We start from the raw sequence: 24,425 nt of genomic DNA, 5'->3' as shown, positions 1-24,425 counted from the left end.
AAGAACAAAACTTTAATACCTGATTTCCAAATGTTTTCGTGGTCAGTCTGATTCAGGTGAATTTGTAGGTCTCCTCCTTTTTTTTTCACCGCGCAGTTTTTACGTGTATATCATAGAAATTTGTTGTAACATTCTTATTTTAGAATTCAATGAACCCTACTGGCAGCATTGCAAATTTCTTTATAAACGTTTGATGTAATTAGAAAAAGTGGCAAGTGAAAGCCAGATATTTTCTCAAAGCAAGTGACATTTTTTATTGACATTTTTTCCTAATTTGGGTGTTTTTCGTAATTAAGGCTCAAATTATAAAAATAGACCATCAGGATCCTTTTTAACTATCTCATGCAGTTACTCATACAGCATTTATCTACTGAACTTACAAACCACAAGACATGGATCGTGTTTTTCCATTCGCTTGTTTTCCATCTTTGTAGAACAGTCCAATCACGTCAATGTTTTGTTCATACGTACATATGCCATTATGCGATGTCCATTCAATATGTTTATACCATTTCATACACTAAGTAACCAAAATTTTAACCAATAAAGTAGCTTCTATATCATGAAACGCCATTTCGATCGTATACAATTTACAATGCACTCTTATTGTAACTTCGTGCGAAGGAAAAGGGACCACTTGAATACTCCAGTTATATTATCACTCAAAGAATGCTTAGTGCAGAGTTGATCTTCTGCGAGTATCAGTTGACCACCTTTAGGTGGGTTCATATAACAATGGGGCCCATCATCATTATATGATCAAACAACTGACATCAAGAAAGAAACCAAACTACAGATAAATATTCTTGGCCATGAATCACCATGACACATAAGTAATGACAAACTAGTAAGAGTAATCGAAGTGAATGACACAGGAGATAAAGAGACTTTCATAACTCCATCCATGTGGGATCTACAATATAAGAAAATACGAAACATATGTATGAGATTTCATGATGAATAACTCTACATAATACGATAGTTTGCGTTTTTAAATTTTTAATCAGATATATTGAGAATAAGAAAATTGTAATATGTTTTCTGTTAGACTATCCAAATGGTAGAACATTTACCTACATTGCACGAATAGCTTTAGTCAGTTGACTTTGAACGATGCAACAAGAAATTTCAAACAATTAAAGGCTTAACATCGCGATCGAAGCATTTTACAGTGAAAGCTTTCATATTTGGAATTCGAGGAAGACTAGTTGATTATTCCAAGTAACTCATACTTACTTTCTCAGTAAAAAAAAATTACCTTTCTTACGACAAAGTTAAAGTGACTAATTTTCCGTTGAAGTTGAAGTTAAAACACACGAATTTAAATATGTTAAAAATTTTTTAATTGACGTCATGACTAAAATTTTTTATTTTGACTGGCCCCTTTAGGAGCTTGTCACCTCTCTTAAAGACAATAAGTAATCCTTGAATGCGTTTAAATAAAAAAAGTTCATAAGAATTTTCAGATATTTCGCGTTTTAATGTCGTTATGCAAAATAACGAAACATGATGTGGTAGAGTGAGATTAATGACACGATAATGAATTTAGAAAGTACACTTTAATTTTGTCCAAGTATTCATTGAAACTTGCAGTCCTATACCTGGCTTAAGAGAAGATTTAAAGGCAATCTCTTTGCCATGAGGTTTCTCAACTGCTAAAAATATCGCAGGGAGTCGTAAAAAATTGATCAAAAGACAATTACGGCTTTTGTTCTTTGCAAGTCTACACCACAAGCTGTGAAAACTGTACCTCTGTGCACACAACCACATGGTGTGTTCGAGACAGATGGCAAATTTAGTGTATTTGTATTAATTGCATAGTAATGACCAATGTCACATTGAAAAATCAAACCAAAAATCAGTAGCATCAATAAAAACCATTGAGATATTTACGAGAACAATAGAGATAAATCGAAAAGCAAATAATCATTTATAAACTGACTAAATATAGCGAGGATTTTATAGGTGCATGTATGCAAAAACCATCGGTAACTGCTTGAAATATTGTCTGATAAACAGACATCCACATAAATTCGCTGATTTGAAAATACCGTCGTTGACAGTTTCGTGTATTTAGTGTAATATGAAATGTATTTCGTCTATGCATTTGGTTTTGTTTGGAATGTGTGATACAATCTCATCGAACCGGCGTGAGTAACCGTCCCCCGAGGCAATGTACCCTTGTGGCGCTGACTTATACCGATAGCGACCCCAAGGAGTGATAAAAGTGGTGAGGTGTCTATCGTCTAGGTGAAGGGGAACGCTGTGATAACCGTTCCAGCAGTGGAACACTGATTTCTTTTTGCCACTGGGGACAGAGCGGGCCTGGTGAAAAGGGCTCTGGGTGTGGTGGGTCTCCCTAGTGGCGTTTGCATTTAGGCCTGTAGGTCAACTGTTCGTCGTGGTTTACAGTTATTTTTCTTACTGGTCGTTACAATCACAACTTGAACTGATTCTGCAGGATAATACTGCTGCCCAGTATCTACTTAACCAACCTGTAAAGCATCATAATAATGATTTTATAACTGATGCCACGGATGGACATGTGTACAAAAAACTTAAGGAAGTTCATGGTTATGGACCAAATAATATTTCTTTGCTGTAGAATGCTGTTGGTATTCCTGTTTTTTGGTAGGTAATTTTCTTTGTTTAATTTGCATGGTTCTCTCGCTTTGCATTTAATTACATAATGCGTCTGTTGTATGAAGGAAAAGAATAATCCAAACTTCATAACGTAGTGATATTTGAAGCTAGTGATTTGAGCATTTGCAATTTATGTAAAATGTGCAAATCATTTATAGTGTATGAATAAATTTAATTAGTAAGTGCTTGATCTGCTTAGCTACCTTCAGATATGTTTAAATTGTCTTTGATGAGAAATTTCTAATAACTATTTTACGAATTGAAAATGTGCTAGCTATAATAAACTATTTTATTATCTCATAAAGACCATTTGCTATTTTTGTGTAAAAATTTTATTGCTTATTTTATGGGTCATCTAATAAAGATCTATGGCCAATACAGTGTATCATTTTAGAACTGCCAACAGATCTTCGTAAAAAGCATATAGTCATGCCAGCATTATGGTTTTCAAAGTGCAAATTAAACATGAATCATCTGCTGCAACATTTTGTTGAAGAAACTGAACAGCTGGCAACTAAAGTAACAACATCATGTGCATGTACAAGGTTCATTTAAATTTGGGCAGTTTAACAATATGTTAGACCAAATAAGCACAGCGCCAAAGAGGGAGCTTGATTGACCACTTCCCCCACTACTTTTTCTCTAAGGTAAAGTTCATTCTAACATTTATATATTTTAGCCTAACTTGATGCAAGGTATGACACAGTAAGTTTGTCTACAGTAAGTTTAGCCCTACAGGCTCACTTTTGTTGTGCCGTTTTTACCAAACTAGTGAAAGGTACTCGCCTCTTTATTAAATGAATCAAAAAGATTTATTTTCGTGGTTCTGATAAGTTCAATCCATGCTAAAAAACTGTATCAATTTGTCTTAGGATTCTTATTCCATGGTCATCGTATACGGGTTTTTGCCCCTATTTGCTCTGCTGATGCCCCTGCAAGACATAAACTGAAAAATACGAGGCAGTTTAATGGCGTTTGTGGGTGCGATTGGTCTCTCCATGCAGGTATACTGTGTTTTATTTTTATCATATGCGATTTAAACTGTGACATTTGATTCTAACCAAATCTGCAAGTTTACTCTCAACGACATTTCTCCCATAATCTTCCTTGTACAGACCCAGAAATGTTTGTCATTTGAGACGGCAAGGAAATTTATCGAGGAAAACTATTTAAGTAACATTCATTCTATGAAATTTGCCAAATACAGATACGGCTTAACTAGTTTCCTTTAGAACTTTCAGACAAATCTTGCCCTTTTCAACTAGTTTTGCCATTGCGAGAATGAATCAAATTGTGTGATGTGCACAGGCTCAAATGACTGACATTTCTGCGTAAGTCGTTGATTCAAAACTAGAGTTAAAGCCATGTGACTACATGTAATTTAATAAACAACTTGCAAGCAGGATTATGCTATGCATTGTATTCATATTATTTGGATACGTTTCGCGTTTTAGGAATACAAGTAGTGCGTGGTAGAGGGAGCACGCGAGTTTATCAATTTGACGCGAGGCTCAAAAACAACGCACCCCATCATGAAATGGAATTGTGGGTATTAGAAGCTTTGGAAAAGAAACTGTAATAATGGGTGTGAAAGGGCCAAGTATGTTTTCAAAGATTGGTCACTTTTACATGGTTGATGATTTTGTTCCTGACTTTTTACATTGTGCTCTACTTGGAGTGGCACGTCAACTTATACAGATGAGGTGGTGCACAAATTCACAATATATGATTGTGGAACTTTAGCTCGTTTTAGTTGAATAAGACAAAATAGGCGTTTGTCGCCTTTAATACAAATGGGAAAAGTAGATCTCATGCTTGGATATAAGATAATTATACATTACATGATGATCTAATAAACCAAATGGAGGGAAAGCTGATAGAGAATCCTTTGGTAAAAATTGCAATGATTTGTAGAGATCAAGTCCAATGTTTGGTTGTATGTCCATTGCTGTAATTGGATTAAATAATTAGTTTCTGATTAGTTGATTGACCTAATTTTAACCCAAGGAACCTCAAACGTGGCGGGACTAAATTAGTCAAGAACTGTAAACCAAACAGAATTTTTGTCTTATAGACATGCACACCACCATGTGGTTCAAAGCTCTGTTTTTTTTACAAACAAGGTTGTCGAAACGTCAGTCAACAACAACAAAAACAGTCCTTCTCAGGACTATACCAACCTGGACGATCTACATTTACAAACATGGAACGATACTCCCGGGTTCAAGCCATTTACTATGTATGTGAACTGTGAAGCGTCTGTTTTCGTACAAAGATGAAGCAGAAGTTATATGCAATAAGCAAAGAATCGTCGGTGACATAATCCTGTGAAAATTTTGTTATTTTGAGAAATATCTAGAAACATTACGACTCAAAAATTGACTTGTATAGAATTGCATGTTGCTATTTATTCGGAACTAAACAAAATTAGCACACCGATGTAGTTGTTCGAACAAATACAGTATTCATCGTTACGGAGAAAAGCGTTCTCTGAGCGACATCTAAGACACGTCAGAAAACGTTTTTAAAGTACAATCATAGAAAAAATGGTTTTCAGTGAAAAAAACCCTTTAAAAGTCGCAAGAAATCTAAATGACATTACTTTCCTTGTTGCGATTCTTGTGAGCACATGCATTTATGAGGCTTAGGTGCAATCTAAGGTAAAACGTTCAAAAAATGCAGAAATGGTTAAACACTTACTTAGTCATATAACTAAAATTAAAATTTAAATATTGAACGAATTTGGTGTAAATGATATTAAATATACAATTTTGTTTCAATTATTTTCATTAACCAACTTCATTTAGCCCTATTTACTTGATAGGCTACCTACGTGTACGCATTGCGCACCTATTTTTTATAGTCAATGATTACAAAAAGGTGTGAGTTTTGTTTGATATATTTGTTTCTCTCTTCTAATTTACTCTCTGCGAAGTTTCGTGAAGTTTTGTTCAAATTCTTTTATGGGCAATCAAATTGTCAAGTCAGGATTAAATCCATGAGTGGATAATCCATGATCTAAGAAAGAAACTTTTAAATTTGCAACGAGCAAACTGTTAATCGGATAGAAGATTATGGAATCAAGTAAAGATTAAGGATTACAAAGTAACCAAATCCCAGTCTCCCAACGCTCTCGTCTAAACAAAATAATTTGAAGCAATATTAAAAAAGCAAAGAAATGATTTTTGTTTTTATTAGTTGACTAAGTTAAAGGAAGCTTAGTGTTTTCCGTGTTTACAAAACCCATGTTCAGCGTTCATTAAACTACAGTGAAGTAAACATATTAAAAATTGCTCTTGAAAATACGGCCGATTTATCCGAGAAATACGAAGTAGTTATGGTTCTCAGTGGAGTGGGAGATGCTCTAGGTTATAAAAATGGTTTGTGGGAATTCTGTTACAGTGGTACTAAAATTCATGAAGAACTAGAAAAACTCGGAGGACTTGATAAAATTGACATTAAAGGATGGAGGGTTAGTGACGACACTGTACTACACATTGCTACAGCAGAAGCGTTGGTTTCTGAATGGGCAACAACGGAAGAGTTATTGTGCATTATGGCTACGAAGTACAAGAAGACATGTACTGTGGATATGTTTGAAAGAGCTCCTGGGCAGACCACAACTAAGGCATGTTTCATGTTACGACCTCTTGAGGAAAAAGGTTACATTATACCATTTAATGCACGAGGTGGTGGATGTGATGCAGCTATGAGATCCATGTGTATAGGTTGGATGTTTCCTTGTGAAGATCAAATTGAAATGTTAATTGAAATTACTGTTGAAAGTGGAAGGATGACTCACAATCACCCTACAGGTATTCACCATTGACTTCTATAAGACCAGGGGCTGTTACTGCAGCTTTATTTACAGCCTATGCTATACAGAAGATACCTCCGAAAAATGGGGTGCAGGACTTTTTAGTGTTTTACCCAAAGTTTGGGAATACATTGAGAAGGTTGGTCGTGATGTAGAAGAAAACAACAAAGCTTGGAGCTACTTTAAAAATAGTTGGGAGTCATGTCTTGAACTACGGGGATTAGCAAATGGAACCAGCGAACCAAAGTTTCCAGTGACATATAACATACCTGAACGTGATGCTTTTTATAAATCTGTGAGTTATGCAGGTTGGGGTGGATCCAGTGGTCATGATGCACCTATGATTGCTTACGATGCTTTGATGATGGCAAAGATTCTTGTTTTCAATTGTGTTCTTGTTCTATGTTTTATGGTGAAGATAGTGACAGCACAGGAATATTGGCTGCAACATGGTGGGGTGGTATGTATGGTATGAAAGGTGTACCCCTTGGAAATTATAGGAACCTGGAATATGGTCTTAGGCTTATGGAGCTGGGTAAAAACTACTGAATGCATCGAAAAATATGAAAATGACTGGATAATTTTTATCTAAAATAATTTATGTCATAAAATTCTGTCATCCCAATACACTTTAGTATGTTTGTGAATCATACAATAAAAATTACTACTTGGTTATAACATAAAAACAAATTACTTTAGAAATAAAATCTAAAGGAAAATGTCACATTCAGAGCTTGGGCAGTTCTAAGTTCTACTTAGGATGATTCCTGGGCTGTAGGGTAAGTTTATTGACTAGATATCAGGGAAACTATATATAGACAAGGACCGTTACATCTTTAGATTCATTTTACCTCACAAAATGCAAACTGCAAACGTTTTGTTCAGTACCAAAAATACCTTCTCAGGGAGAGGGGAGTTGACTTGGTAGGTGGAAGCCTTGCACCTACGGCCTATGTGTTAAAAATAGGCTTAACATAATTTGGAAGGTACAATTTTCTTTAAAACACGTAGCTACCAAAGTGTAACTGTCAAGCTTTGTTATATTCCCAAGTTTCATAATATATCACACCTAGATTGTTTAAAAGACTTAGCGACATCAACATGACTAGTTCCTGACGTTTTTTTGCGAATTTCCTTAGCTTTTTTATGGAATTCTATAGCTTTGTCTTAATTTCCAGTTTTATCAAACACCAAACCAATATTGTTTAAAAACGCAGCGACACTAATATGATTTGGACCTAACGATTGTTTTTTAATTTCCAGAGCCTTTTCGTAAAACTCTACAGCTTTGTCGTAATTTCCAGTTTTTTCAAACACATTACCAAGATTATTTAAAGACGAAGCGACATCAACATGATTTGGACCTAACGATTGTTTTCGAATTTCCAGAGCTTTTTCGCAAAACTCCATAGCTTTGTCGTAGTTTCCAGTTTCATGATACAGAGTACCAAGATTGTTTAAAGACGAAGCGACATCAAGATGGTTTGGACCTAACGATTGTTTTCGAATTTGCAGAGCTTTTTCATGAAACTCTATAGCTTTGTCGTAATTTCCAGTTTTATCAAACACGACACCAAGATTGTTTAAAGACATAGCGACATCAACATGATCTAGACCTAACGATAGTTTTTGAATTTCCAGAGCTTTTTCGCTAAACTCTATAGCTTTGTCGTAGTTTCCAGTTTTTTCAAACACATTACCAAGATTATTTAAAGACGAAGCGACATCAACATGATTTGGACCTAACGATTGTTTTCGAATTTCCAGAGCTTTTTCGCAAAACTCCATAGCTTTGTCGTAGTTTCCAGTTTCATGATACAGAGTACCAAGATTGTTTAAAGACGAAGCGACATCAAGATGGTTTGGACCTAACGATTGTTTTCGAATTTGCAGAGCTTTTTCATGAAACTCTATAGCTTTGTCGTAATTTCCAGTTTTATCAAACACGACACCAAGATTGTTTAAAGACATAGCGACATCAACATGATTTGGACCTAACGATAGTTTTTGAATTTCCAGAGCTTTTTCGCTAAACTCTATAGCTTTGTCGTAGTTTCCAGATTTAGTAAACACCTCACCAAGATTGGTAAAAGACGCAGCGACATCAACATGATTTGGACCTAACGACTGTTTTCGAATTTGCAGAGCTTTTTCATGAAATTCTATAGCTTTGTTGTAGTTTCCAGTATCATTATACACATTACCAAGATTGTTTAAAGACCCACCAACATCAACATGATTTGGACCTAACGATTGTTTTCGAATTTCCAGAGCTTTTTCATAAAGCTCTATAGCTTTGTCGTAGTTTCCAGTTTCATAATACACCGAGCCAAGATTATTTAAAGACAAGGCTACATCAACATGATTTGGACGTAACGATTGTTTTTTAATTTCCAGAGCTTTTTCATGAAATTCTATAGCTTTGTGGTAGTTTCCAGTATCATTATACACATTACCAAGATTGTTTAAAGACCCACCAACATCAACATGATTTGGACCTAACGATTGTTTTCGAATTTCCAGAGCTTTTTCATAAAACTCTATAGCTTTGTCGTAGTTTCCAGTTTCATAATACACCGAACCAAGATTGTTTAAAGACGCAGCGACATCAACATGATTTGGACCTAACGATTGTTTTCGAATTTCCAGAGCTTTTCGTAAAACTCTATAGCTTTGTCGTAGTTTCCAGTTATATAAAACATTACCAAGATTGTTTAAAGAGGCAGCGACATCAACATGATTTGGACCTAACGATTGTTTTCGAATTTCCAGAGCTTTTCCGTAAAACTCTATAGCTTTGTGGTAGTTACAAATATTATAATACACACTACCAAGATTGTTTAAAGACTGAGCGACATCAACATGATTTGGACCTAGCGATTGTTTTTGAATTTTCAGAGCCTTTTCATGATGATTTTTAGCTTTGCTAAACTTCCCGGTGTCTTCGTATAAAATACCGAGGATACTAAAATACCAAGCTTTGTCATAACTAGATTCTTCTGATTTAAATTTATCCAATAGTTCAAGAGCAAGATCGTATTTTCCAAAATGTCTTAATCTCTCAACAAAATATTCGAAAACTTGTAAAGTGTTCATGTTGATTTTGTCTTGTTGGTCTTTAATAATTGAACAATTTTTTCAAGATGTGGCATTAATTTGATTTCGTCGTCTCTCTCTTTAAACATGTAAAGTGCTTTTGATATTTGATCAACGTTAGTCTCCATTTCATGTTCTTCATTTGAATGTTCAGATTGATAAACAATAATTGCTTTGTGAACAATGCGATGTAGACTAATGTCATTATTTTCTGAATGCAAGAACAATGAGCAGTCCTTTAAACAAAGACATATATCTTCTTTTGAGTGTTTGGGATCAATTTCTTGAACATAAAAAACAATAATGTCTCGTAGTATAGGATCAAACGATATCACGGAAAAAAAGTTTATAACATTTGCCAATATTGAGGATTCTTCAGCATTTTGTTTGACAGCTAAAAGTGAAGCTTGTAACATACTTCTAGGATATACGGAGTTAAATTTAACAAAAGTGGCGTCCATGTTTTCTTCTTCTTGTGAAGATATTTTCTTTAAATATTGTCTCCAAGTAAATGAGCAGTTTGCTTTGTTTACACGACTGAAATAATAACCTGCAGCAGCCAAAGCCAGAGGTTGACGATCTAATGCGTGCGATACTTCATTCAACAATTGATCATCAGCATGTTCAATAGTGTAGTGCTTCAACAGTTGAAAACATTCTTCATCATTCATTCCACTTCCGATAGAAATATGTTTGTTAAACTCATCGTCTTGAGGTACGGCATCTGTGTTCTGGATAGTTACTATGATTTGTCCATTTATCCACATGGGATCACCAACTTGGGGAAGTAACGAAGAAATTTTGTTGAGCTGTACCACGTTGTCTACAATGATCAACCAATTTTGCCAGAATTTTATTCGGGTGGATACTAACGATCGCAATTTCTTCACTTTGTCTGTGGTGGAACAGTTTTCATTTTCAAATTTGTTAATCATATACTTGTCACAGTTTAAACCGTATCCAAGTTCAGAGTAAGTATTTAAAGAGATTCCTCATTTTTCCATCAAGAGTCATTACAAACGAAGTTCTATTTTTCCAATCACACGATAACTTTTCACAAACCTGTTTTGCAAGTTGCGATTTACCACAGCCAGGATTACCAGTGATGTAAAAATACGTCAGTTGATCATTGTTATCATTCCTTAATTTTTCAAGATCTTTTATAATTTTATCTCGTAGTTCAATGCGTTCAACGAAAAAATGATTAGGTTTTGAAGGAAGAACTTGGAATAAATCATAACTGTCACGATGATTTTTTGTTTTATTGATTTCATCGAGAGAAAATTTCAAATCTTGAAATGATTTTTCAATGATACTGACCATATCATCAAAATCATCATCTGAACATTCTCTTTCATACCAATGTGCGTATTTGTTTCTTTCACAACGAAGTGCATGAACAGCATCCTTTGTTTTTTTGTCAAGAAGCTTTCCAATTGAATTTGAAAAAAGTATAGCATCAAATAATATCGTACAGTCCCACTTACTGGTGTCTCCATCTTGATATTTGAACTGTAGTTTTTTATCCAACTTCCTACCTGATTCTAAAGTGCAAAATTTTTGCCACTATTTTCGTATCGTCCCATTCTCCATGCGTTGATTTGTAACGAGAGTTCCATTCTTTGATGAAAAATTGAGCAAGTTCCGTTTGTACCACATTAATTATTTGCTGAATGTAAGACAAATTTCTTGTTCCTCTTGATTCCATCTGTACACAAATTCAACATGATATGTCAACATGACTAAAATCAAGAAATTCTAAAAATTCAATATACAACATATGACATTTGAAATATACTTGTTTTGCAATAATTTGTAACAGATCACACATTGTCTTGATAGCACAATTGTGTTTTCCATTAGCTATGAAGATTGACTTGTAATGGCAAAAATTGTTTTTTAATTTTAAGAAACGATGAATTGTTTAATAAAACTTGTCAATTTAAGATAAATGATTAAGCATAAAATAAGATAAGCGATTAACTATATAAGTAATAAATTGTACGTGAAACGAAAGTTTTTACTTTGCATTGATGAAACAATGCGTTCCAGGAACGTAACAGGACAGTTTCCAGGAACGTAAAAACATAAATTGTTTTTTTTAAACGTACACCATGTTGAACACGATGGATATGGATTAAAACAAGTGCGTAGAAATTATTTTCTAAGAACAATAAAAGTGGTCATGAAGCGACATTATGAGAATGAAAGCCAGAAAAGAGAAGAAAGTAATATTGATGTTGTCGTATCTAAAAAAGAGCGAGCATTTAAAGGGCAAAATGAATCTAACTCTTGCTCAAATTAAGACAACTATAGAAAGTTTTCAAAACCATTTGGTAAATTTTATTCTTTTTTAGTGATTCCTTGCATGCCAGACTACTTGAATAAGAACGTGGTGATGCAGATGATGTTTTCAATAATGTATCAGGAGATGTGCTGAATATTTAGTTTAGATTGTCTACATTGACGAAGTTATTCAAGGTAAGATTGATGGGAAATCAGGGATTGCCCGTTTCTTTTTATTTAATGAGATAAAACTTTGCACGTGAATTAAATGACGTCACACAAAAAAGATCCGTCTTATTATTTTAACAGGTCACGGACTAGAAGGCTTGAATGCGTGTCTGGAGCGCGTTGTTATATGTACATTGAAGAGTATATTTTTTAAAATAAGCAGTTAGTATTTAGATTGGCCTTGTCGACGGATCTTTCGTGTTAAATACCGAAGTTCAAAAGAAAAAATAATAGAAATTGGGCAATTAATATGGGTTTGTTTCTGAAAATTATTAATTTAATTGACAATGTGGATGGATCACATGAAATCGTACCAGAAGACGCGTCTCTTTGGGTGAAGCGAGCATTTAGAATTGCTTCGAAGAAAGGATGGCCTTCCTTTTTTTTCATCATGCGGATGGGTCAGATGAAATCCTACCAGAAGACGCGTCTCATCGGGTGAAGCGAGCATTTAAAATTGCTTCAAAGAAAGGATGGACGTACATTGTTTGATCATGTGGATGGATCAGACGAAATCCTACCAAAGGACGCGTTTCATCAGGTGAAGCAAGCATTTAGAATTGCTTCAAAGAAAGGATGGACGTACATTTTTTTGGTCATGCGGATGGATCAGATGAAATCCTACCAGAAGACGCGTCTCATCGGGTGAAGCGAGCATTTAGAATTGCTTCAAAGAAAGGATGGACGTACATTGTTTGATCATGTGGATGGATCAGATGAAATCCTACCAGAAGACGCGTCTCATCAGGTGAAGCGAGAATTTAAAATTGCTTCAAAGAAAGGATGGACGTACATTGTTTGATTATGTGGATGGATCAGATGAAATCCTACCAGAAGACGCGTCTCATCAGGTGAAGCGAGCCTTTAAAATTGCTTCAAAAAAAGTATGGACGTACATTTTTTTGATAATGCAGATGGATCAGATGAAATCCTACCAGAAGACGCGTCTCATCAGGTAAAGCGAGAATTTAAAATTGCTTCAAAGAAAGGATGGACGTACATTTTTGAAATGGATGGATCAGATGAAATCCTACCAGAAGACGCGTCTCATCAGGTGAAGCGAGAATTTAGAATTTCAAACAAAGGATGGACGTACATTTGTTTGATCATGCGGATGGATCAGATAAAATCCTATCAGAAGACGCGTTTCATTGGGTGAAGCGAGCATTTAGAATTGCTTTGAAGAAAGGATGGACGCACATTTGTTTGATCATGCGGATGGATCAGATGAAATCCTACAAGAAGACGCGTCTCATCATGTGAAGCGAGAATTTAGAATTGCTTCAAAGAAAGGATGGACGTACATTTGTTTGATCATGCGGATGGATCAGATAAAATCCTATCAGAAGACGCGTTTCATTGGGTGAAGCGAGCATTTGGAATTGCTTCGAAGAATAGATAGACGTACATTTGTTTGGGAGACAAAAAGATCAAAAATTGTAAAAATAATTATCAAAAATTAGCAAAGACCCTTCTTCCCGGTTTGCCGGAAGACTACAAGCTGCTGATTATAGCTTTAGATACGATTGAAGAAAAATCTTATCAAAACGTTAAAGGTATTTTACTGAATGATGCAGATCTAATACTAAATACCAAAAAAGATGAAAAAATGCTACTCATTGATCATTCAAGGTGAAAGGAAATAAAGGACTACAGCAAAATTAAAGTGAACACCAGCATTCTTATATATGAATATGTCACTCATGAAGATATTTTACACGATATTGTCTACAAAGAAAGAACAATTTAATCTTTGATTTACACTACAAAGGAAAAAAGTCAGCACATTGTGCTAAAAAAGATAATCAAGAAAAAATTAATTAGGTGGCGTTTATCATAAATGTAAAGAGAATAGATTTGATTGCATAAATTATTCTGGTGCAATTTAGTATATGAAGTGTGAACATGACAATTTATCGGACTATGAAGAATTGAGAAAGCTAACGAAAGTAAATCTTGGCTATGAACGTGTAATATTGTCATATGGGAAAGAAAATTATCGTTTGACCACTGGTTAAATAAGTTACATCAACGTACAGCAATGAAAAACGTGCTCTATTTTCCCGAACTGAAGAGAAATTTGCCGTCTGTTCAAGCCAGGAGTAAAATTGGAGCAACTGTTGAGTTTAAAAAAAGTGAATACTGACAAGTTCTTCAAGAATTCTAAATTGTTGCGAGTTGGTGAGGTGTATGGAAAACTGTATATAGTCAAAGTCACTCAAACAGAGAAGGTGTACCCTGCAAAAGAAAGTCCAAATTTAGAACTATGGAATCAGAGGTTTGCAACCTAAAGAATGGACAACATTTCTAAATTACTAAAGATAGATATGATGGAAGGAATGGTCAGTGTAAAGGATGATGTACTGAAGCATGTGTAGATAGAAAAACTACTGAAGCATTTGTAGATAGAAAAACTACTGAAGAATGTGTAGATAGAAAAACTACTGAAGCATGTGTAGATAGAAAAACTACTGAAGCATGTGTAGATAGAAAAACTACTGAAGCATTTTTAATAGAAAAACTACATAAGCATGTGTACGTAGAAAAGCGACTGAAGCATGTGTAGATAGAAAAACTACTGAAGCATGTGTAGATAGAAAAACTACTGAAGCATGTGTAGATAGAAAAACTACTGAATGTGTAGATAGAAAAACTACTGAAGCATGTGTAAATAGAAAACTACTGAAGCATGTGTAAATAGAAAAACTACTGAAGCATGTGTAGGTAGAAAAACCATGGAAGCATGTGTAGATAGAAAAACTACTGAAGCATGTGTAGATAGATAAACTACTGAAGCATGTGTAGATAGAAAACTACTGAAGCATGTGTAATAGAAAACTACTGAAGCATGTGTAGATAGAAAACTACTGAAGCATGTGTAGATAGAAAAACTACTGAAGCATGTGTAGATAGAAAACTACTGAAGCATGTGTAGATAGAAAAACTACTGAAGCATGTGTAGATAGAAAACTACTGAAGCATGTGTAGATAGAAAAACTACTGAAGCATGTGTAGATAGAAAACTACTGAAGCATGTGTAGATAGAAAAACTACTGAAGCATGTGTAAATAGAAAACTACTGAAGCATGTGTAGATAGAAAAACTACTAAAGCATGTGTAGATAGAAAAACTACTGAAGCGTGTGTAAATAGAAAACTACTGAAGCATGTGTAGATAGAAAAACTACTGAAGCATGTGTAGATAGAAAACTACTGAAGCATGTGTAGATAGAAAAACTACTGAAGCATGTGTAGATAGAAAAACTACTGAAGCATGTGTAGATAGAAAACTACTGAAGCATGTGTAGATAGAAAACTACTGAAGCATGTGTAGATAGAAAACTACTGAAGCATGTGTAGATAAACTACTGAAGCATGTGTAGATAGAAAACTACTGAAGCATGTGTAGATAGAAAACTACTGAAGCATGTGTAGATAGAAAACTACTGAAGCATGTGTAGATAGAAAAACTACTGAAGCATGTGTAGATAGAAAAACTACTGAAGCATGTGTAGATAGAAAACTACTGAAGCATGTGTAGATAGAAAACTACTGAAGCATGTGTAGATAAAACTACTGAAGCATGTGTAGATAGAAAACTACTGAAGCATGTGTAGAGAAAACTACTGAAGCATGTGTAGATAGAAAAACTACTGAAGCATGTGTAGATAGAAAACTACTGAAGCATGTGTAGATAGAAAACTACTGAAGCATGTGTAGATAGAAAACTACTGAAGCATGTGTAGATAGAAAACTACTGAAGCATGTGTAGATAGAAAACTACTGAAGCATGTGTAGATAGAAAACTACTGAAGCATGTGTAAATAGAAAACTACTGAAGCATGTGTAAATAGAAAACTACTGAAGCATGTGTAGATAGAAAACTACTGAAGCATGTGTAGATAGAAAAACTACTGAAGCATGTGTAGATAGAAAACTACTGAAGCATGTGTAGATAGAAAACTACTGAAGCATGTGTAAATAGAAAACTACTGAAGCATGTGTAATAGAAAAACTACTGAATGTAGATAGAAAACTACTGAAGCATGTAGATAGAAAACTACTGAAGCATGTGTAGAGAGATAAACTACTGAAGCATGTGTAGATAGAAAACTACTGAAGCATGTGTAGATAGAAAACTACTGAAGCATGTGTAGATAGAAAAACTACTGAAGCATGTGTAGATAGAAAACTACTGAAGCATGTGTAGATAGAAAACTACTGAAGCATGTGTAGATAGAAAAACTACTGAAGCATGTGTAGATAGAAAAACTACTGAAGCATGTGTAATAGAAAACTACTGAAGCATGTGTAGATAGAAAACTACTGAAGCATGTGTAGATAGAAAAACTACTGAAGCATGTGTAGATAGAAAAACTACTGAAGCATGTGTAAATAGAAAACTACTGAAGCATGTGTAGATAGAAAAACTACTGAAGCATGTGTAAATAGAAAACTACTGAAGCATGTGTAAATAGAAAAACTACTGAAGCATGTGTAGGTAGAAAAATATGAAGCATGTGTAGAGAAAACTACTGAAGCATGTGTAGATAGAAAACTACTGAAGCATGTGTAGATAGAAAACTACTGAAGCATGTGTAGATAGAAAACTACTGAAGCATGTGATAGAAAAACTACTGAAGCATGTAGATAGAAAACTACTGAAGCATAGATAGAAAACTACTGAAGCATGTGTAGATAGAAAACTACTGAAGCATGTGGTAGATAAACTACTGAAGCATGTGTAGATAGAAAACTACTGAATGTGTAGATAGAAAACTACTGAAGCATGTGTAGATAGAAAAACTACTGAAGCATGTGTAAATAGAAAACTACTGAAGCATAGAAAACTACTGAAGCATGTGTAGATAGAAAACTACTGAAGCATGTGTAAATAGAAAACTACTGAAGCATGTGTGATAGAAAACTACTGAAGCATGTGTAGATAGAAAACTACTGAAGCATGTGTAGATAGAAAAACTACTGAAGCATGTGTAGATAGAAAACTACTGAAGCATGTGTAGATAGAAAACTACTGAAGCATGTGTAGATAGAAAACTACTGAAGCATGTGTAGATAGAAAACTACTGAAGCATGTGTAGATAGAAAACTACTGAAGCATGTGTAGATAGAAAACTACTGAAGCATGTGTAGATAGAAAACTACTGAAGCATGTGTAGATAGAAAACTACTGAAGCATGTGTAGATAGAAAAACTACTGAAGCATGTGTAGATAGAAAAACTACTGAAGCATGTGTAGATAGAAAACTACTGAAGCATGTGTAGATAGAAAACTACTGAAGCATGTGTAGATAGAAAACTACTGAAGCATGTGTAGATAGAAAACTACTGAAGCATGTGTAGATAGAAAAACTACTGAAGCATGTGTAGATAGAAAACTACTGAAGCATGTGTAGATAGAAAACTACTGAAGCATGTGTAGATAGAAAACTACTGAAGCATGTGTAGATAGAAAACTACTGAAGCATGTGTAGATAGAAAACTACTGAAGCATGTGTAGATAGAAAACTACTGAAGCATGTGTAGATAGAAAACTACTGAAGCATGTGTAGATAGAAAACTACTGAAGCATGTGTAGATAGAAAACTACTGAAGCATGTGTAGATAGAAAACTACTGAAGCATGTGTAGATAGAAAACTACTGATGTGTAGATAGAAAACTACTGAAGCATGTGTAGATAGAAAACTACTGAAGCATGTGTAGATAGAAAACTACTGAAGCATGTGTAGATAGAAAACTACTGAAGCATGTGTAGATAGAAAACTACTGAAGCATGTGTAGATAGAAAACTACTGAAGCATGTGTAGAGAAAAACTACTGAAGCATGTAGATAGAAAACTACTGAAGCATGTGTAGATAGAAAACTACTGAAGCATGTGTAGATAGAAAACTACTGAAGCATGTGTAGATAGAAAACTACTGAAGCATGTGTAGATAGAAAAACTACTGAAGCATGTAGATAGAAAACTACTGAAGCATGTGTAGATAGAAAACTACTGAAGCATGTAGATAGAAAAACTAGAAAACTACTGAAGCATGTGTAGATAGAAAACTACTGAAGCATGTGTAGATAGAAAACTACTGAAGCATGTGTAGATAGAAAACTACTGAAGCATGTGTAGATAGAAAAACTACTGAAGCATGTGTAGATAGAAAACTACTGAAGCATGTGTAGATAGAAAACTACTGAAGCATGTGTAGATAGAAAACTACTGAAGCATGTGTAGATAGAAAACTACTGAAGCATGTGTAGATAGAAAACTACTGAAGCATGTAGATAGAAAAACTACTGAAGCATGTGTAGATAGAAAACTACTGAAGCATGTGTAGATAGAAAACTACTGAAGCATGTGTAGGTAGAAAACTACTGAAGCATGTGTAGATAGAAAACTACTGAAGCATGTGTAGATAGAAAACTACTGAAGCATGTGTAGATAGAAAACTACTGAAGCATGTGTAATAGAAAACTACTGAAGCATGTGTGATAGAAAAACTACTGAAGCATGTGTAGATAGAAAACTACTGAAGCATGTGTAGATAGAAAACTACTGAAGCATGTAGATAGAAAACTACTGAAGCATGTGTAGATAGAAAACTACTGAAGCATGTGTAGATAGAAAACTACTGAAGCATGTGTAGATAGAAAACTACTGAAGCATGTGTAGATAGAAAACTACTGAAGCATGTGTAGATAGAAACTACTGAAGCATGTGTAGATAGAAAACTACTGAAGCATGTGTAGATAGAAAAACTACTGAAGCATGTGTAGATAGAAAACTACTGAAGCATGTAGATAGAAAACTACTGAAGCATGTGTAGATAGAAAACTACTGAAGCATGTGTAGATAGAAAACTACTGAAGCATGTGTAGATAGAAAAACTACTGAAGCATGTGTAGATAGAAAACTACTGAAGCATGTGTAGATAGAAAACTACTTAAGCATGTGTAGATAGAAAAACTACTGAAGCATGTGTAGATAGAAAAACTACTGAAGCATGTGTAGATAGAAAACTACTGAAGCATGTGTAGATAGAAAAACTACTGAAGCATGTGTAGATAGAAAACTACTGAAGCATGTGTAGATAGAAAACTACTGAAGCATGTGTAGATAGAAAACTACTGAAGCATGTAGATAGAAAAACTACTGAAGCATGTGTAGATATAAAATGTGTAGATAGAAAACTACTGAAGCATGTGTAGATAGAAAAACTACTGAAGCATGTGTAGATAGAAAAACTACTGAAGCATGTGTAGAGAAAACTACTGAAGCATGTGTAGATAGAAAACTACTGAAGCATGTGTAGATAGAAAACTACTGAAGCAAGTGTAGATAGAAAACTACTGAAGCATGTGTAGATAGAAAACTACTGAAGCATGTGTAGATAGAAAACTACTGAAGCATGTGTAGATAGAAAACTACTGAAGCATGTGTAGATAGAAAACTACTGAAGCATGTGTAGATAGATAAACTACTGAAGCATGTGTAGATAGAAAAACTACTGAAGCATGTGTAGATAGAAAAACTACTGAAGCATGTGTAGATAGAAAACTACTGAAGCATGTGTAGATAGAAAAACTACTGAAGCATGTGTAGATAGAAAAACTAATGAAGCATGTGTAGATAGAAAAACCATGAAGCATGTGTAGATAGAAAAACAACTGAAGCATGTGTACATAGAAAAACTACTGAAGCATGTGGAGATAGAAGAACTACTGAATTTAGTGTAATGAAGCTTGTCTGAATCATAGTTATGAGTTAGAAAGGACTGTGATGAGATGTACATTTGAGGAATTGTATCAAAATGAAATGATAGAAAAAGTTTCCTTTGTCAAACAAAATTCCTTTTTTCGCTTTGCATGCGCAGATAAGAGAGGCAAGTGTATGGTACCTTAAGCTTTACACAAAGTCGTCCATATTTGAATCACAAGTTTGCCATTTCTCAATGATGTCAGATAAAGTGTTTGTAGCAATAAAAGATGGTTTTATGAACCTAAATTAAATAAGAAAATGTGTTAATAAACAACAAAAACATTTGATACTTTTTTCACAGTGGCAGATCAAGGTAAGTCAGAATACAACATTATAGCACCTCATCATAGATTTAAAATATCATACCAATAATTCTGTTAGTTAAAGTTTCTAAAGAATATTTTGACGATAAATTTTTAACCAATTGAGTTGTTTATAAAGTATTTTGGTAGTTTAGAAAGAATACTTATATATTGAAAGGTGACATAAATATTCAATTTTAAAATAAATTTGTTTAATCAGGCATAAATGTGATTTAATACATCACAAAGTAAAAGAAATAACACATATATTTAACAAATAGACCGTCTTCATTGAACAACTAATAATTTATACCAGGTATTTAACTACTTTAACATACAAACACATCATCGTAAACATACCTGGCTTCAAATGACAGTGATTTGTTTTTAGTAAGCAATTGTTGTTGTTTGAATTTGTAACTTTGTTTGATTGATCTAAAACTACAGCATTACAAGTTGCTAAGGGTTATCTTTTATATAAAATTTATGGTATTAGGAAAGGGATGTTTAAACCTTGGGAGGGGTGGGGGAGGGGTTTGGGGGAGCTGAAGCTATTATTTTGAAGGTTTTAGTAAAATATTACAGTGGAACATATATAATTAAAGACTTAGCCTTTGCACTTCATACGTTGCTTCGTTGTAGGGTAAGACTAAATTTATAAAAAGTGTATAAATGACTTAACAGTTGGCGAACAATTTACATTTTAAAGTCACATTTATACACCGCGTAAACACGCATGATAATTCTTTGTTTTATGTCTTACAAACATTCAACTGTTCGACGGTTGAAACTTTCAGGTTCTGATATTTAACATTCTGGAAGTTGTATGAATAGATTGTTATGAAAAACAAAGAATGAAAGCAAAAGCGCATTAAATTGAGCACAATCGACATTGATAATGTTATGTCGTGACAATGTATAAAGATTACCAAAACTATTTTGCTGCATTGAAAATTAGGAACTTAAATTTAATAAGCGATGCTGTATATTTTAATGCAAAGATACACCGATTTCATCATTAAAATATTTGTATTTCTGCTTCTAAAACGACCTAAATATTTAACTATTCGATGATGACATGTTACAATTGCAATTTCAAGTAAATTTGCTTCCTCAAGCATGAATATAATAACAGATATTTTACAAATATAGCGACTGAACCGAACGACAAATAACTGCTATAATAAGCAATTTAACTTCCTTATATACAGACATATCAACACACATACCTTGTTGTAGATGGCAGTTATGTGTTTTTTGATAAGCAGATTGTTGTTGGAAATGTTGTTCGGATAAATTTTTAGGTTTTCATCTTTAACGTTCTGGAAAGCTAAGACTTCAGCAACATCATATGAACTTTTGAGTGGAGAAAGGTGAGAGTTTCAACAGTCGATACATGGCCAATATCCTATCCACTCTTGCGTGTCCACACTCGTGTACGGTGGCCGAGGAGTGCCAATAGAAATTAATGTATTTATTGTAGAAACTAAAGATCAATGAACAAGAATTGTATGTGTTCGTCAGTTCTTTGAAGGTTTCACAAAAAAATTAGCTGCTCATCGCTTTTGAGTTATGTAATAGTATATATATGTATCATGTGATTCGAGAAAAAGCTCATAATTAAAGGTAAAATTGGTTACAGTGACTATGTTAAAGTGGAACCCATTTGAGTTCAATCAATTAAATCAATCAAGTAAAGAGAATTTTCAAATCAATCATTAAAACATGGTACCTAAAAAACAAATATCTGTTTTGCACTTGTTATTTTATAAAAGGGAAAAAGATTTTTGACCTCCAGTCTTGAATTTGTACTCATCTGCTTTCAAGTTCCAACAAATATATCCTCGGTTTGTATAAACATACGCAAAGATGAAAGTAGTTTTTGCCATTGTTCATCTTCCTTTTGTCTCTACACTACAGCTGTCATAATCTTTGTCATAATGTTGCTATTATGTAAATAGGCTCATCATAATGTGAGAGATGTGAAATGAACAACTTTTAAAGATAATGATTTTGTCGTTAGATGGTCTAGGGGCTATTACTGCACCTTAATTTACAGCCTGTACTTTAAAAAAGGTACTTGCAAAAAGTTGGTTCAACCCTTACAAAAATAAACTATAGTTTTCAAGTCAAAACTATAGTTTTGAAAACTGTACTATTTTGGAACAAAAACTATAGTTGCGAAAACTATAGTTGTATGAATAAACTCTAGTTTTCGGAACTATAGTTTTGGGGATACTATAGTTATAGAAACTAAAGTTTTGGGAGAACTATAGTTTTACAATTTATAGTTTTGTTCCCAAACACTACAGTTTTCAAAACTATATTTTTCCTTGAACTACAGTTTTCCAATGAATCTATGTTATAATGTAGTTCATTAACTAAGGGTTTCATAAACGGAATTTAGCAAATTCCCTGTACAGGTTCTAGTAGTACACATTATTTTATACAGAATTCAACAAAACCATGAATCCACGATATTTTAATTATACATTGTATTTTAACCAGATAAAAATATTCACCAATTTTTTTCCTTTACAGAAAAATATCATTAAGTTGTATGGACAGAATTAATAGAAAAATATACTATAGACAGCTAATGTTACACTTTACAGGATTCGTGTTGTATTTTCCATGCTTGTTACTCGTTATTAAGTTTGAACTTTATAGCTTTTACAACATCTTCTTCTATAACCTGGCGTGGCATATTTGAATACTTCACACTCGTTGCATGCTCTAGAAAAAAGATAGAGGAATAATGTCCACCTCAACTCTAAAGGATATTTTCTGATAGATCATAACGTGGGAAGTCAGCGAAAAAGGTAATAAACTTGACTAAGTCTTCAATACAAACACAAAGTATCAAAACAACATAGTAGTTCACAGTAAGTTTAAAATATTAAAAATGCATTAAATTGTTGAGTCATGCTCATAAACCACAGAAACATGTTAAGGAAATAGTTTGTGCGTAGTTTGGTTTACCAATGTATCCGTTCCCACGGCTAAGAGCCAAGGAACAGTTATTGACGTTAGTTAAATTTCCTTATGTACCATATATAGCTTAAATAGAGGAACTATACCGACCAATAATAATATTTGTTATTTGTAATAAAGACTATAAATACTGCTCTGTAAAATAATAAAAATCAGTTCGATCATTAAGTTCACTCGTGGTTGTTACTGAAGGTATAGAGTATATTACGAAAAGAGATATGGCGAGTAACTCAAACTCAACATAAATTTTCATTATTACCACTTATTGTCCCATACAAGACATGGCACAGAGGATGTTTGAACAATATGCTATGTCTGCATAGGAGAACATGTAAAAAATAGATGTTTACGGCAGGTCAAACGTGCTTGAAAATGCAGAGTCTAAATATTTATACTGAAAAAAGTCCTTGAAATGTTTAAAGTTTAATTTCAACGGTACTCAGACTCAAATAACCATATATCTACTTACGAATTAAAGAAGTAGTGTATGTGGGATCAAGCCGAGGCTTCACCTGACCATTTTTCCCTTTTTGGCCCTTGTAGCTGTGGGTAGCCATGTGTTCACAGGATAAGGTTGCCCCCATTAAGTCAGCAACATATGATCCAACCTTCTTTGCAACGATTCTTTTAAAGACATGCATTTTGACAACCAAATTTCGTCCCAAATTGACCTGAAATAAATTGAAGAATAACAGCATGTGAAATTTATATTACTGGAGTTGCAAATGTTCCATCTCCAATTAAATGGAGCTATTTTATTTACTCAAAGTGTTCATGAAAAAGTAACCCTCAGTTACGATTCTAAAAACAAACGTAAATAATTTTAAAAAGGATTGCTGCACATTACAACTTGAATTATGTCCATTTGATGAGTCAGTTTTACATAATTAATTGATTCTAATAGATCTGTTTTAACTGCATGTTAGTTTATCAACCAAATCTAATGCTTAGTACCATTTAAAGCTAGGTACAGACAAAACACACCATTTCGGAGACAGAAGTATCTTCAGTTGTTGCATTTGAGCAATCCAGAGGGCTTTCTTCCAAAGTTTGGTTGGTTTCATTTGATAGTCAATTGATAGAGCTCTCAAACACAGCAGTTGTTATGGGGAAGGGTTTTCTTCTGGAAGATTTGAAAGGTTTGAGTAAGAGCTACTTCTCCCAGATGAAACTGGGGTGAATCTATTCTCCATCACAGGCAAACCTTTAATGAGTGAAAAAAAGATGTGGTGGACGGGGATTTACTGAGGGAAGTTCTGGTCAGAAATGATCTTTGTGGAAGTGACC

At 34.0% G+C, this 24,425-nt stretch overlaps 1 protein-coding gene and 2 long non-coding RNA genes across 3 annotated transcripts; 1 reads left to right on the top strand and 2 right to left on the bottom strand.

Annotated features, from left to right (window-relative positions):
• Positions 1–5,837: 5,837 nt before the first annotated feature.
• LOC124448145 (protein ADP-ribosylarginine hydrolase-like) lies at positions 5,838–13,229 on the top strand. The gene is made up of 4 exons (XM_046999156.1): positions 5,838–6,458; positions 6,529–6,768; positions 6,879–6,995; positions 12,985–13,229. Exons 1-4 carry the CDS (start codon positions 5,981–5,983, stop codon positions 13,227–13,229), a joined length of 1,080 nt encoding a protein of 359 aa, XP_046855112.1. The 5' UTR covers positions 5,838–5,980.
• Positions 13,230–19,916: 6,687 nt separating this feature from the next.
• Positions 19,917–21,722, bottom strand: LOC124448870. Its single transcript, XR_006949288.1, has 4 exons — positions 21,374–21,722; positions 20,912–20,959; positions 20,505–20,614; positions 19,917–20,083 (listed from the first exon to the last, which is right to left on the bottom strand). It is a non-coding gene; the product is annotated as an uncharacterized LOC124448870 (long non-coding RNA).
• Positions 21,723–22,624: 902 nt separating this feature from the next.
• Positions 22,625–24,367, bottom strand: LOC124448866. Its single transcript, XR_006949284.1, has 2 exons — positions 23,608–24,367; positions 22,625–22,880 (listed from the first exon to the last, which is right to left on the bottom strand). It is a non-coding gene; the product is annotated as an uncharacterized LOC124448866 (long non-coding RNA).
• Positions 24,368–24,425: the final 58 nt, after the last annotated feature.

The sequence above is a fragment of the Xenia sp. Carnegie-2017 genome, unplaced genomic scaffold, assembly GCF_021976095.1.
Source record: "Xenia sp. Carnegie-2017 unplaced genomic scaffold, XeniaSp_v1 HiC_scaffold_23, whole genome shotgun sequence".
In the NCBI taxonomy this organism is placed as follows: domain Eukaryota; kingdom Metazoa; phylum Cnidaria; class Anthozoa; order Malacalcyonacea; family Xeniidae; genus Xenia; species Xenia sp. Carnegie-2017.
This window is presented reverse-complemented; position numbering and strand designations above follow the sequence as displayed.

Bases quoted from the DNA above. Each gene is read 5' to 3' on its own strand.
- LOC124448145 (XM_046999156.1), top strand. From the start codon at position 5,981: ATGGTTCTCAGTGGAGTGGGAGATGCTCTAGGTTATAAAAATGGTTTG. The intron at 6,459-6,528 runs GTATTCACCATT...TATGCTATACAG, and splicing joins GACTCACAATCACCCTACAG to AAGATACCTCCGAAAAATGG. The intron at 6,996-12,984 runs GTAAAAACTACT...TTGATAATGCAG, and splicing joins TCTTAGGCTTATGGAGCTGG to ATGGATCAGATGAAATCCTA.